General features: G+C 33.5%; 1 protein-coding gene across 13 annotated transcripts in view; it reads left to right on the plus strand.

The window, feature by feature from the left end:
- The window catches only part of LOC112055421 (casein kinase I), an 82,363-nt gene that overhangs the window by 48,504 nt on the left and 20,103 nt on the right, over positions 1-13,756 (plus strand). For all 13 annotated transcript variants that reach the window (XM_052886623.1, XM_052886626.1, XM_052886618.1 and 10 more), the window contains 5 exons: positions 896-1,015; positions 1,698-1,846; positions 2,916-3,086; positions 8,114-8,194; positions 12,695-12,820. In XM_052886623.1, coding sequence (XP_052742583.1) covers positions 896-1,015; positions 1,698-1,846; positions 2,916-3,086; positions 8,114-8,194; positions 12,695-12,820 — 647 coding nt within the window. The remainder of the gene's footprint in view (positions 1-895; positions 1,016-1,697; positions 1,847-2,915; positions 3,087-8,113; positions 8,195-12,694; positions 12,821-13,756) is intronic.

The following is a 13,756-nucleotide window of genomic DNA, read 5'->3' on the forward strand; positions in this document are numbered from 1 at the left end:
TTTTTTTCATTTATTCTTTACAAGTTAGCCCTTGACTACAATCTCACCTGATGGTAAGTAATGATGTAGGTAATCTAAGATGGAAGCGGGCGAAATTGTTAGGAGGAGGATGAAAATCCACACTCCTTTCGGTTTCTACACGATATCGTATCGGAACGCTAAATCGCTTTGCGGTACGTCTTTGCCGGTAGGGTGGTAATAAGCCACGGCCGAAGCCTTCCACCAGCTAGACCTGGACCAATTAAGAAAACCTCAATCGGCCCAGCCGGGGTTCGAACCCAGGACCTCCGTCATTAAATGTACCGCGCATACCACTGCGCCACGGAGGCCGACGAAAACGTTGCTTGATAACGTTTTACCTGTATCTTGCATCTTTTGTTGTTATCTGTACCCTGGACAATATGTATTAAGTATGCAAAATTTCATTACGATTGGCTGTATAGTGAAAGTGTAACAAATAATTTCACTTTCGCAATATTAATATAAGCCGTGACAGCCTAGTGGATATGACCTCTGTCTCCGATTCCAGACAGAGTGTAGGTGCGAATCCTCATGCACCTCCAACTTTTCGGTTAGGTATGTGCATTTTAAGAAATTAAATATCACGTGTCTCTGTGAGGAACCTGCATACCTGAGAATTTTCCTAATTCTCTGCGTGTATGAAGTCTGCCAATACGCATTGGACCAGTGTGGTGGACTATTGGCCTAACCCCTCATTCTGAGAGGAGACTCGAGCTCAGCAGTGAGCCGAATATGGGTTGATAATAAGTTGATAAAATGATGATTATTAATATGGATAATTCGTTCATACACTGTTCATTCTATAATATTAGTAAATATAACATTTAAACTTCTGCGCGAACATTAACTTTAATGAGCATTTAATCTGTTTCAGATTTCGGATTGGCCAAAGAATATATAGACTTAGAGACAAACAAACATATCCCATACCGGGAGCACAAGTCACTAACCGGGACTGCGAGATACATGTCAATAAATACACATTTAGGAAAAGGTACGTACTTGATTACATACTTTGTACAAAAAGCCTAGTTTGTGTCAACTGTACTTAAATCTCGATAAGAGGGAAGAACCACTCAATCGATCAATTCACGATTAATCAATCGGATTTGAAATATCGCTCATTCGTATCAACGCAACGAAAAAGAGAGAGCGGAATCTACTCTCCCATCTCGAGACAATTTAATGCACAATTTATTAAAATACATTTGTATACAATACAGCATTAAAAGTTCTTAATTAAAAGCATAAAATCGTTTTTGCTGAGCTCTTGATCTGAAGGGTAATGACATTATTGGTCATGTTTCAAGACATGGGTAGTATTATTTATTAAATTAAAAGAATATGCTCATAAACATTATTATTAGTAGATACCAGCGGCGAAGAGTTCAAGCAAGCTGATTCCCGCCGGGTTATCTTTATAAATACATGCATATTCATTGTTGTACTGTATCTAGATATATTAAAAACCAGAGTTTGTATCACACTATATAAATTTCCTTTTCTTTATGACGGCTACCTTCATATAAATTCTATTCTTCGCCACTGCTAGATACGGTTTATAACATAACTAAGGTGCACTGTTTCATCCTTACATATCCTGCGAAAAAAGTATCTGGGTATGTCTGTAACGTAAATAAATTAGTTAATAATTCTTTTCACTTTTTAATTTCCAGAACAATCGCGACGCGACGACCTAGAAGCTCTGGGGCATATGTTTATGTATTTTTTACGTGGTTCCTTACCCTGGCAGGGTTTAAAAGCTGATACACTCAAAGAAAGATACCAAAAAATCGGTGATACCAAACGGGCGACTCCAATCGAGGTATGCGCTTCATTTGTTATTCTCTATTCTTTATTTATACTATTTCAATCACTTTTAAAGCTTAAGCAAAATGTTTTTTATGCTTAAGCTTAAGCAGGATAAATTAATCCTTAATATAGAGCAGTCCTGTTGACTCATGTCTAGTTATCACCCTACCGGCAAAGACGTACCGCCATTTTTAGCGTTCCGGTACGATGCCGCGTAGATACCGTCAGAGGTATGGGTAGATTACTTTCAAGAAAGTTCGCTTCATTTAACATTAGATAAGATTGCAGTCAAGGGCTAACTTAACGAATAAAAAACCCAGAAGGTGGCATGGTAATCAAAGCCATACTTGAAGTTGAATAAAAGAAAAAGCAACATTTTTCAATCATTTAAGAGTGAGGCCAAAGAAGCGTAACTTTGTGAGTTGTCAGTTGCGTTATTTCCGCTGCATTCGGTATCACACAAAAGTCCAGTTCCTGCCACACGGTGTCGCAAAATAAGTTGTGTTCAGACTTACGCGATTGATAACTCACAGAATGGGATGATGACAGTTTTTTAAATTGTATATGAATTAAGAGAATGCTAATAGTAAAGCAATTTTGTAAAAGTAACAGGGTATCTGCGATCATTACTTTCGGAGCTACAGGGATTTAAAGGGTCAGATTTGCGGCGCTGCCGCGGATCCCTGAAAAACGCCCTATACAAAATGGTACGATCTTATGACGTCGTAGGCAATTAATGATCGTTAGATTTGTATGGGCGTTTAAACAAAATTACTAATATCTTTGTTATTTCTGCGTTTATGTTTATAGTTCATATATTAAAAAAAGTCACATTTAATGTAAGGAAGCTAAAAATTTATGAATTTTCATCTAATTACGATAAAATATTTTTAATAGATTTTGAAATTTTATAATCTTATTTATTTTGCAATTATCCAGTCAATCTTTGCTTTTTATGTGTAAATTAGTTAACATTGACCTTATTTACCCGAATGTATCATTAAAATCAATATATTCAAACCTAGTCATTATCCCCATTGGGCTCGTTTGGCCTCACCTTATAACAGCGTTGTCGTTGTCAGGTGTTATGCGAAGGACACCCCGAGGAACTAGCAACGTATCTGCGCTACGTGCGGCGGCTGGACTTCTTCGAGACGCCCGACTACGACCAGCTGCGGCGCATGTTCCGCGACCTGTTCGAGCGGCGCGGCTACGTCGACGACGGCGAGTTCGACTGGACCGGCAAGACCATGGTAAGCGCGCACGTCGCGCTCGCATGACGCACCGCCCACCGCATTGTACTCAGATATGCCCGACTATGACCACCCACGCTGTACTCAGATACGCCCGACTATGACCACCCGCACTACTCAGATACGCCCGACTACGACCACTCACATTGTACTCAGATACGCCCGACTATGACCACCCACACTATACTCAGGTACGCCCGACTATGACCACCCACACTGTACTCAGATACGCCCGACTATGACCACCCACACTATTCAGATACGCCCGACTATGACCACTGACATTGTACTCAGATACGCCCGAATATGACCACTCACATTGTACTTATATACGGCCGACAGTGACCACTCACCCTGTACCCCTATAAGCCCGACTATATCCACCCACACTGTACTCAAATATGTCTGACATTGACCACCCAACTGTACTTAGATACTACTAACTATGACCACCGACACTGCACTCAGATTCGCCCGAATGACCACTCTGTAATCAGAAATGCCCGTCTATGTCTATCCACACTGTACATGCTCAGATATGTCCGTCTACAAACACCCACATTGTAGGTCGTATTCTGTGCTCTTGTACGCTGATTCAATTGTACACACATCTATCTGATAGAAATTGCAAAGATACTTAATGTCCTTCCAGCATCCGTTCCCTACCACCTATTTTTGTGATGGAGAAAATTTTCTTGAACCTCCTGAAATTGATAAACTCTTTGTCTCCCTGATTTTTGAGGAGAAAGCCCAGCACATAATCTTCCGCAAATCTTGCAGTTTCTTTGAAAGTAACTCCTTTAACTCATCATCAGATCTTTTCCCTAGCACAATTTAAATGATTGAAGAAAAATTTTCTACTTTTCTGACAATTTCGGATTAAGATTTGTGTACAATTGTGTTGATGTTGTAAGCATATTAACCTTATATGGCCCTTCTAATGTAAAACGCTTCTGTGTTAATTTTACTAAATTCGTGTGCACTTGTTTGTTTGCATCAATTACAGTAGAATCACAATAACTATATATTACATTTATGACAACCAATCTGTATTGATTTGTAATTTGAAAACATTGATCAATGAAAATGACAATTTCAGCCTTATTGTTTTAATGAATAGGGATTATTATCAAGTTTTCTTAAAATTTAAAAAGTCATTCTACTTTGAGAAGACAGTTAGATTTTGGACGAGTTTGACAGGCGCTTTAATGTGGAAGACTAAAGGAGAATCAAAATATTATTGAACTATTATCTGCCTGTAAGTTGTTGTTAAGCAAGGGTTATTGGATTATCAGGTTTCGATGTCATTCGTCGTTAGTATCACTCGAAATAATTTAACAACACGTTTTTGTTGTGTTGATGTTCATTTACGTTACACACATGGGCGTTAGTGTTATCAACTTACTACTACAATCAAAGGCAAGCTATCTTCTGGGAATAGAAGAACTATCCACATGTTTGTAATTTATTATATTGATTCTACTGTAATTTACCGTTAAGCATTACTATTATTCACTGTAACCTGCTAGCTATATTAAATTAAAACTGCTTCTGGACTTATAAATAGTGCAAAGGCGCCTTTTCTACATTAGAGAAAAGAAAAACATGTCGAATTATAATAAAACTAAGCAAAGTATTTTCAAAAAAAAAAAAAAAACTTTTACGTTCTTTGCGCGTTTATTTTTTAATTACTATTATTGTCACAATACATACCAATTATACTAAACGTAATATAATAAATTAATGTTAATATGGCAATGTATCGATTAAAAAAAGTATGATTTAGCCGATATTTCGTGAAAAAATCTACTTGAATTCTAACAACGCCTTGTTTCTTAATGAATTCAAAATGTGAAGAAATTAACGTGTTCGGAAACAGTTTTAGTTTTTTTTTTATTTACTAATGCCTGTACAACATCCTTTATGTTTACACGGACCTATATTTAGGTAGATACTGCACGGTGTTCATTAAGACTTAATTAAAATATTTGTGCACTGCACCTATTTACTGTGTCTCTTATGACATCCCATTTCGTTATTATAGTACGAGACCCGATATGAGAAATATTTACCTTAATCTGTTATTTATTTGGGATAAGAAATGATAGAAACTATTCACATTGACACATATCATGTAGGCTACCTACTCGTAATTTGTGACCAAACAGTATTAAATGATTATTATTTTTTAATTTATTTAAAATCCCTCATTAGTTAATTAAAAAAAACACTAGCTATTCAAATATACCCAAAAGAATTAAAAAATTAAAGGTTGCCTGCTTTCACACTGCAAATGTGGGGTCGCCAGATATAAACAGTTGAGTAATCTTATTTATCAGTTCCTCATTAGTCGTCTAATGTGTCAAATGAAAGCTTATTTTATGAGTAATTTAACTGTTTGTAAGTTGTATTTGATCTAGTTCATGGTTTCTTAGATTTTGTATGAAAAATGTGTTTGGCCGCAATTTAACTAGGCAACCTATTTGCAATTTCACTGAATATAATCTATCATTAATTACTTATCCCAAATAAATAACAGATGAGAGTATACATTTCTAATGCCGGATCTTAGATTATTATGACGCGTAGTATCTGAAATGGCATGGCATCTACTAAGTATAAGTCTGTGGTTATTACTTCTTCTACTTATTATATTTACAACTTGTTGTTAACGAAGAATTACGCTTATTATTTTTATAACAATATTCATAATCGTCCAAGGTGCTACTTAGTATTTTAACTTTACTGTTAATACATACTTCGTTTAACATTGATAGTTTTGGATAGAAGCAGTCGTTACTTTGCAGAGGTTCATCATGAATAGATAATGATTTTGCTAACATGCTTTGGATAATCAATGGATAATTTACCTAATACTATATCACTTGCCTTGTGTGTATGTAAATATATTTAACCAACTTCTTATAATAACATATCTAAAATCGGAATTTAAACAAAATTATTGTTAACAAAAGGTTACTCTACGTATCTACTAATATTATGAAACAAGAATAAATACTATTTAAAAATTAATTATTGTTCAAAAGTTCTAGTTGATTTAATTATTTATTATTAGTATTGTAGCGAAATATGATTCACTTTTTTTAATACCTAAAAATGCAGCCTGATTTATTTTGTTTTGTATTTTAATGGTTATAGAAATCGAAAAACTGGGTTAGGGTTTTGTATTCACGATTGTATTTATTAAAAATATGATTTAATGTAAAGTTGTACTTAACAACAAAGCTAAATGAAATATTAGTTAGTATTGTCAATGTAACAAAAAGTTGAAACAAATTAGTTTTTTTTTTTAATTTTTTTAATTCTTTCTTTTTCATAGAAAGAGAGAGAATTAATAAAATGATAGCGCCATTTTGTACTATGTTAATTATCGACGCTAAATTGTAGAAATTGCTATTTATTATTTTTTTTGTCTAATAAACTTAATATCTATTTCTGTGTTTTAGTGTATATTGTTTGATTAAGTATTTTCAGAATTTTCATTTATTTCTTAAAATAGTTGCAACAAACACAAGTTTTACTAAAATTTAAAATTACCACTTTACGTTAAGATTTTAGTATCTACAGGTTTCTTGGTGTTTATTGGTAATAATTATTTTCTAAAATTTCAGGTTTGTTTTACATTTTTTTTTTAATTTTATATAAAAATGAGAGCTAATATGGTATTATTGATATAGTATTCCTTTTTTTAAAAATGGAGTAACTATTCCAATTAGGTGAAAAGCTAGTTCTAGGAGTGGATAATGAATTATTATTGTTGTTATAAAAATAATTCATCGGACAAGAATCGAATATAAGGCTTTTTTTATCTTAAAAAAAGCCTTTCCACAATTTTTAACCTCCAAATTAGCTCTCGTTCAGATATTGCATGTTAATGTTTATGCATATTATTGCATGGTATAATATTCTGTGCATGTATTAATCTAAATGCGCATGCTGCATGCTTACCGCTTGCATGACGTCAGCCGGCCAACATGCATGTGATGCGCATATTACGTCACGCGCCTCCCTCCAATATTATTAAGAACAAGTCCGATAAGGTCAGTTTACTCGCAAATGTATGGTGAAGAGTTAAATATTTTCACTAGGCTTGTGTTATCATATTGTCATGGATCATTTATAGGGTCATCGCTCATCAGAAAAAGCGTTATTTTAGATTTTTTTTTATTTTTTTTATTTTTATTTTTAATTGGAAAATTTAATAGCAAGGAATTTTGAACTTAGATCTACCACGCTGCTCCAAGTGAGCTGGTGGGGTTCGCATATTAATTTTTAATTTAAAGTACGGTTGCTCAATGATTGCGTTTCTGACACCTGTCAACTTCACGTTTTTAATTAATTTTAGTTAATTAATTAATTGTTAATAATTTTAGCCAAAATTTATGTTTATTAGTTGGTATAGTTATTCGATTTTTAATGTTATTACTCGTTATTAAGGTTAATAAAAAATGTGAATGTCTCATTAACATTATCTCTCTCATTTACATTGACATTGACAGATGTCAGAAACGCAATTTCGGACTTTAAAATTGTATTTTTTTTAATAAAAAAATAACGCTCGGTAAAATAATACCGTTTTCATTAGTATCTATTCCGGTCAAGTTAAGTATGTTTTGGTTGACAGTCGAAATTACTCAGCATTACTGTAAAATCTTGTATCACTAGCATTGGCCATACTTTATTTGCTTTAGTTAATCAAATGAAGTAAAAAATAAAGTAATTCATCGTCGATATTTCGCCACCATTAAACAGTAAACAGTAATCCCATTACTTAATTCTAATACCATTATAGAATCACTAAGTTAGTTAAAGTACAGCTTAGGTAATTAGCTTAAATCTTCACAAGTTAGGTTTCATGTAGATGTATTATTAGATTTTGATTTTTGAAAAGACAACGATATGTTTTCATTGTGTTCGAATTAATAATAATAGTACAAAGTAATGTAAAGTATAGTTTTTTTATAAGACTTTGTTATAGATTTAATTTTTGTTGTATATGTTTTCAGTCTACGCCAGTTGGGTCAATTCAGACTGCTCATGAAAATATAGTATCACCTAACAGAGGGGGACATCCACCTTTCCATAAGGTTAGTAAGGTTTTTACATTTTTTTTATAGACTTTGTGATACTAAAGACCTGTACAAAAGAAATATAAACAGTCGGTACTTGCCAGAGACTCACGGCTCTATCACCAATTTTGTGTGAGTTCCATTGATTATTTATTATTATTATTGGACAAAACCAATTCGACATCACATATTATATTATAAGCCGCGTATCATGGGTTCGTATCTTTACCTTTACGATCATCAAAAGTAAACCCGATTTTATTTTTTAATATATATACTTTACTGCACAAATGAAAAAAATAAACATAGTATACAAATATGTGCAAAGAAATTGCTTACAGCAATATCTGCCAGGCAACCTTTGGATACAGGACTGTTGAGTCTTTGGCAAGTTCTGATAGTAACTTTTTGTATGCACTAAACTGTAAAGTAAAAGTATATCATTGCCTGTGTGAGTTTAGAACATATTTAACTACCTTGAGGATAAGTCACATTCTTACTTTATGTCATTTGACATATATTTGACATTCTTACTTTATGTCATTTGACATAAAGTAAGAATGTGACAAAATTTACGTTTATGCTGTCGAACACTTAACAGAAGGTGGAGAAACGGCCTGTAGCCATGTGGCACGTCGATTCCCTTTCTACAAACGCTAACGCTTCGAAAACTAACAAAAGGGAATGACAGATCCGATCGACAACTTTATCACGTGACCTGTCAATAGCAAATGTCATTCTCATACATTTTTTAATATTCAAAGCGTTAGCGTTTGTAGAAAGATAATCGACGTGCCACATGTTTACAGACCCAGGCCATTATTTTTTAAATCTATTGTTTTTATTATAACATTTTATATTTATTTTCAGTTTTCCTAACAATTAAACGTATACGCACACATTACTAAGCCCCGTCCATGCAACATAGTGTTTAATTTTCCATATTTATTTAATTAGGTAATCATTCTAGATTTTGAAAACACCAAGCTTGTCATTTGTTAATAGTATTGTGGTTACTTTTTTACACAATCTACACAAAAAGCCTACAGTTTTTGGTTTAACCAACTCTTATGGTAATTGTAAGGGAAGGTATGCTTGGAGATTTGCTCAATATAGCATATTATAAAAGTTCTAATTTTGTTTTCCTTTTCAATCTTTATCTCCCATGATGATCAAACTCCTGTACAACTCTAATAATCGTACTTGAATTCCTTCATAAGTCTTGTTCGAGACAAGACAAGACTTTTTTTTTTAATAATCGATGTACAATATGGCAATATCGGCCTAGTAACCCTATTTATGATTCCAAAACGCCTGAATGGATTTTGATAAAATCTAGCACAAAGTTAAACAATAGTAAATTGTGATTTTCTTAATCTTAGTAGGTAACGAGTTGATGATGAGATTAATATAGGTGATGCCACAGGGCTTATTAGCAATCATCTCATAAATTGTAAATCTATACTAATAATATAAAGCTGAAGAGTTTGTTTGTTTATTTGTTTAATTGATTGAACTCGCTAATCTCAGGAACTATTGGTCCGATTGGCAAAATTCTTTCAACAACTATAGGCTATATATATTATACCCGTATTCCTACGGGAACGAGAACCACGCGGGTGAAACCGCGCGGCGTCAGCTAGTTATTTTGATATACAGACAACTCACTTATCTTTTTTTGTCGACGCAGGATGATTTGTGTGATTATGTGATTGGTTTGGTTGAGGACGATGAGACGGCGCTTATTATCGAGGTTTGGTCGGATGTTCCCTGTTTGATGTGTTTTTGTTTTGCTGTCACTATCACATCCCACTAGTTTGCTATCCCTGCCTCGTCTCGAAATGGTCTTGATTCACAAATGCTTTTTTCGAGTATTTTTTGAGTCACAAGAAAAATGAGCAAGATGTCATTCGATTCGAAAGAAAATGCTGTTACAATTAGCATGAATACATTTTAATTTTTTTCTCTTATAAGTGCAATAATTGTAAAACAATTTCATAGTGTTTTTATTTCTTTGAGTTATTGTTTAAAGGCTTTCGAATAGATTTCAATAAAAAAATAATTTTTGCAAGTTTTTTTTAACTTTTGCGAGTGAAAGTTCATTTTTAAATTATTTTTTAATGAGATCAATTAAATGTCTCCTTGCTCATTTATTTTCGTAAATCCTAAAAAAGTTGTCGCAAAGAACACTTATGAATCAGACTATCCTTACATCCATACACAATGCTGAGTGGAAAGAACTTTGTTTTTTGAAAATTTTTTGAATTCTCGTTTGACATCATGATATGAATAGAATCATTCCGCTCTTCATTTTTGAACTGATTATAATTTTGCTTAGTTTGCGTTGTCATTTTGTGTATAGGTTCCCAAAAATAGCCCCACGCCCAAATGTTATGCCCACACATAAATGTTCCTGTTTTTTTTTTGGTGTATTGCTATTGTGATAATGTTTTATTATATCATTATTCATCAATTGTGAATTGTAGATGGTCGTATTTATGTTCTGAATTTATAAATTTAAGAAGATGGAAAATCTGAATGATTGAACTCAAAAGTATTTTTAGGTGTTTTAATTTTTAAGCAAATTATTATTTTAATTATATTTAATTATAATTAAAATAATAATTTAATTATAAATTATTATTTTAATAATTTATAATTAAATTAGATTTTTATTAGAATTATTTTAGAGTTTTTTATTAGAACTAGGTCGTTCAATATACATATATACAAAAGTTGGTTTTGCACATTTTATACAGCCAAACGATCATATAAAATAAATGATTAGCATTAATATGAGAGAACAATTTACTCATTTGTGGTTGGCCCACTGCTGCAAACTGGGAACTTACGAGTGTAATTAATATTATCTAATGGCCAGGTACACTTTTACTATTTTGTTACTATTTTATCATTGCCTAACAGGAGAAATCTGCTCAAATATTGGCCCACTACTAACTACACTTTGGGAAGTTATGAGTGTAATTGACATTATCCAGCCTTCAGACACATTGGATTGTTTTACTATTAATTACTACTTTATCGTTTGTTACTGATTTGTTTTCGTTTCTTAGCATGAGCATTTTGCTCACGCTTGGTTTGCCCACGATTCTACTTTGGGAACTTGGACGTATTAACAATATCCAGCCGTGAGACATATTGGATCGCTTACCTTTTAATAAGTCTTTCTTTGTTTCTTCTTTGATTTTAAAAGTGACCTACAAGATCCAAATTAATTTATGTTACCACTAACTGTACTCATTACCATAACCATAGAGTTTTCGGTTCATTTATTTAAATTAATAAACACGGTTACACAGGTACAATGCAATCATATATATCTGAATACGTAATTCTTGTGATATTTGCTATTTTTAGGTGTATTCTCGAGGCTGTGGAATTAATTAAAGAACCTATTATTTTAATATGCACATACTTTGACTAATTCCTCAGCTTTCGTTACCGTTTAATGACCGTTAAGACGTATTTTGTTGAGCTAGACCATTACTCCATTAAATACATTGATTTTGTATTTATACAATACCAAATTTATATTTATTTACATTATACTATGTATAAAAATTACTTAACTCTTTACACCGCCACATACTATATTATGCATTAGAATATATGTGCTAGTTTATATTTGTTACACACTCATTTTGAGTATATTTTACGCAACGCAAAAAAGAGATTTTTTTTTTCAATTACCAATTATCGCTGTATGTGTTTATTATATTAATAATGCATTTTAGGTTGTTGAACATAAATTATAGTGTTTAAAAATGAAAAAACACTGACACTATAGTCTATAGTAAAAACAAAACTCATAACTACTTTGTATCGTGTCGAGCCGTTGAGTATTGTTTGCTTGAAACTATACCTCAATTTTTTACATAAAATTCCTTTAGGTGATCTGTAACTTTTTTACCTTATATTTAAATATTTATTTGAAAGTTAAAAAAAAAATACTAATGTCTACCAGTTTTCGGACTAGGTATACAAAGTGACGTAAGCGCGAGGCGATATAGTTTTAGGCAGGCTTAGAGATAGTTTTTTCCCTATGTTCGCGTTTGGCTTTGCTAGGAAAGGAGGGGTGAAGGACTTACTGAAACTGCTTTCTTTTCTTCACTCGCACTCTCAAATCACAGCCAAGTTTTATCACATAGTTTTTCAAGTTTCAAGTTTTATCACATAAAAGCGTAACATAAAAACAGATGAATTGTCGCGGCGCGTGCGCATAAAACGTATATAGGTTGCGTGCGACTATTAATTTAGTTTTCAGCGGCTTTAGGAATAACGGGGATTATGCGGGACAGAGACGTACTTATTGGATGCGTTGGAGTAGGAGAGGGAAGCGTTAGCTTGGCGCGAACACCCTAATCCTGTCGACTTTGTTGCGTCAACTATCTAGTCATTATATTTCTAGAGAAGTAAAACAAAATGAGATTTTGTCTCTTATAGAATACAACTTTTGCATACAACGCTGACACTGTCTATTGGTATTGGATATTCCAGGGCGCCGTAAAAGACTCTGGCACGGGAGGCACGGCGAACACCGGTGGCAACTGGCCCCACAGTGGCAAGAACACGCCGCTTACCACGGGTCACCTCACCCCAGCGGACAGGCACGGTTCTGTACAGGTCAGTTTGAATTAATTCGGCGGTTTTCCAGCCTTTATATTTTGTCAATCAAAGTTGTCCTACACTAAAGCCAAACTGGCTGTGCAATGTTTATCAACAAATTAAAAATGAGGGTAGAGTAGTCATTTTACACGCAACAAAGATTTAGTTCTAAAATCTTTTGCGTAACAGTTTTCTGACTTTATTTTTACCGCCGCGACGTCGTCCACATGGAATTCAGTTTTTCACAAATCCCTCGGGAATCATTGATTTTCTGGGATGAAAAGTAGACTACTCGTATGTGTTAATCCAGAGTAAAATATATTCCAATTCCAAATGTCATCCATATCGCTTCAGTAGTATAATATGTGATTTGTTTGTTGACAAACAGTGCACATCGACTTTGGCTTTAGTTTTGGTCTTACCAATATTGGAGAAGGGGAGTGTTAACTGATTCTAAAGGAATAGGGATGATGGTGACAGTTTTTTAAATTGTATATAAATTAAGAGTAAGTATGCTAAAAGTAAAGCAATTTTCTAAAAGTAACAGGATATCTGCTACCATTACTTTCGGAGCTACGAAGATTTAAAGGGTCAGATTTGCGCCACTACCACGGATTTCTGGCAATCTTTGTTTTTTACAAATTAATTAGTTTAATATTGACCTTTATTACTCGAATGTCTCATAAAAATCAATATATATTCAAACCTAGTCATCATCCCTATTCCTTAACTCTACACCCATTGGTCACAAGTCCCGGGCTCTGTTGAAAGTTATTCTCTCTGTCACACTATGAACCCGGCACCCGCACGGTGAATCTATGGAATGCTGATATATGTCTCTGACCATTTGTCACAAAGAAATACAAGTTTACGTTAGCTTCATTAACTATTTGTGGTGTAGGTATCATATTGAACTCTGATAGGATCTTGTCATGGACCTCATTGTCTATGACC

This window comes from Bicyclus anynana, chromosome 17 (genome assembly GCF_947172395.1).
Source record: "Bicyclus anynana chromosome 17, ilBicAnyn1.1, whole genome shotgun sequence".
Classification (NCBI taxonomy): domain Eukaryota; kingdom Metazoa; phylum Arthropoda; class Insecta; order Lepidoptera; family Nymphalidae; genus Bicyclus; species Bicyclus anynana.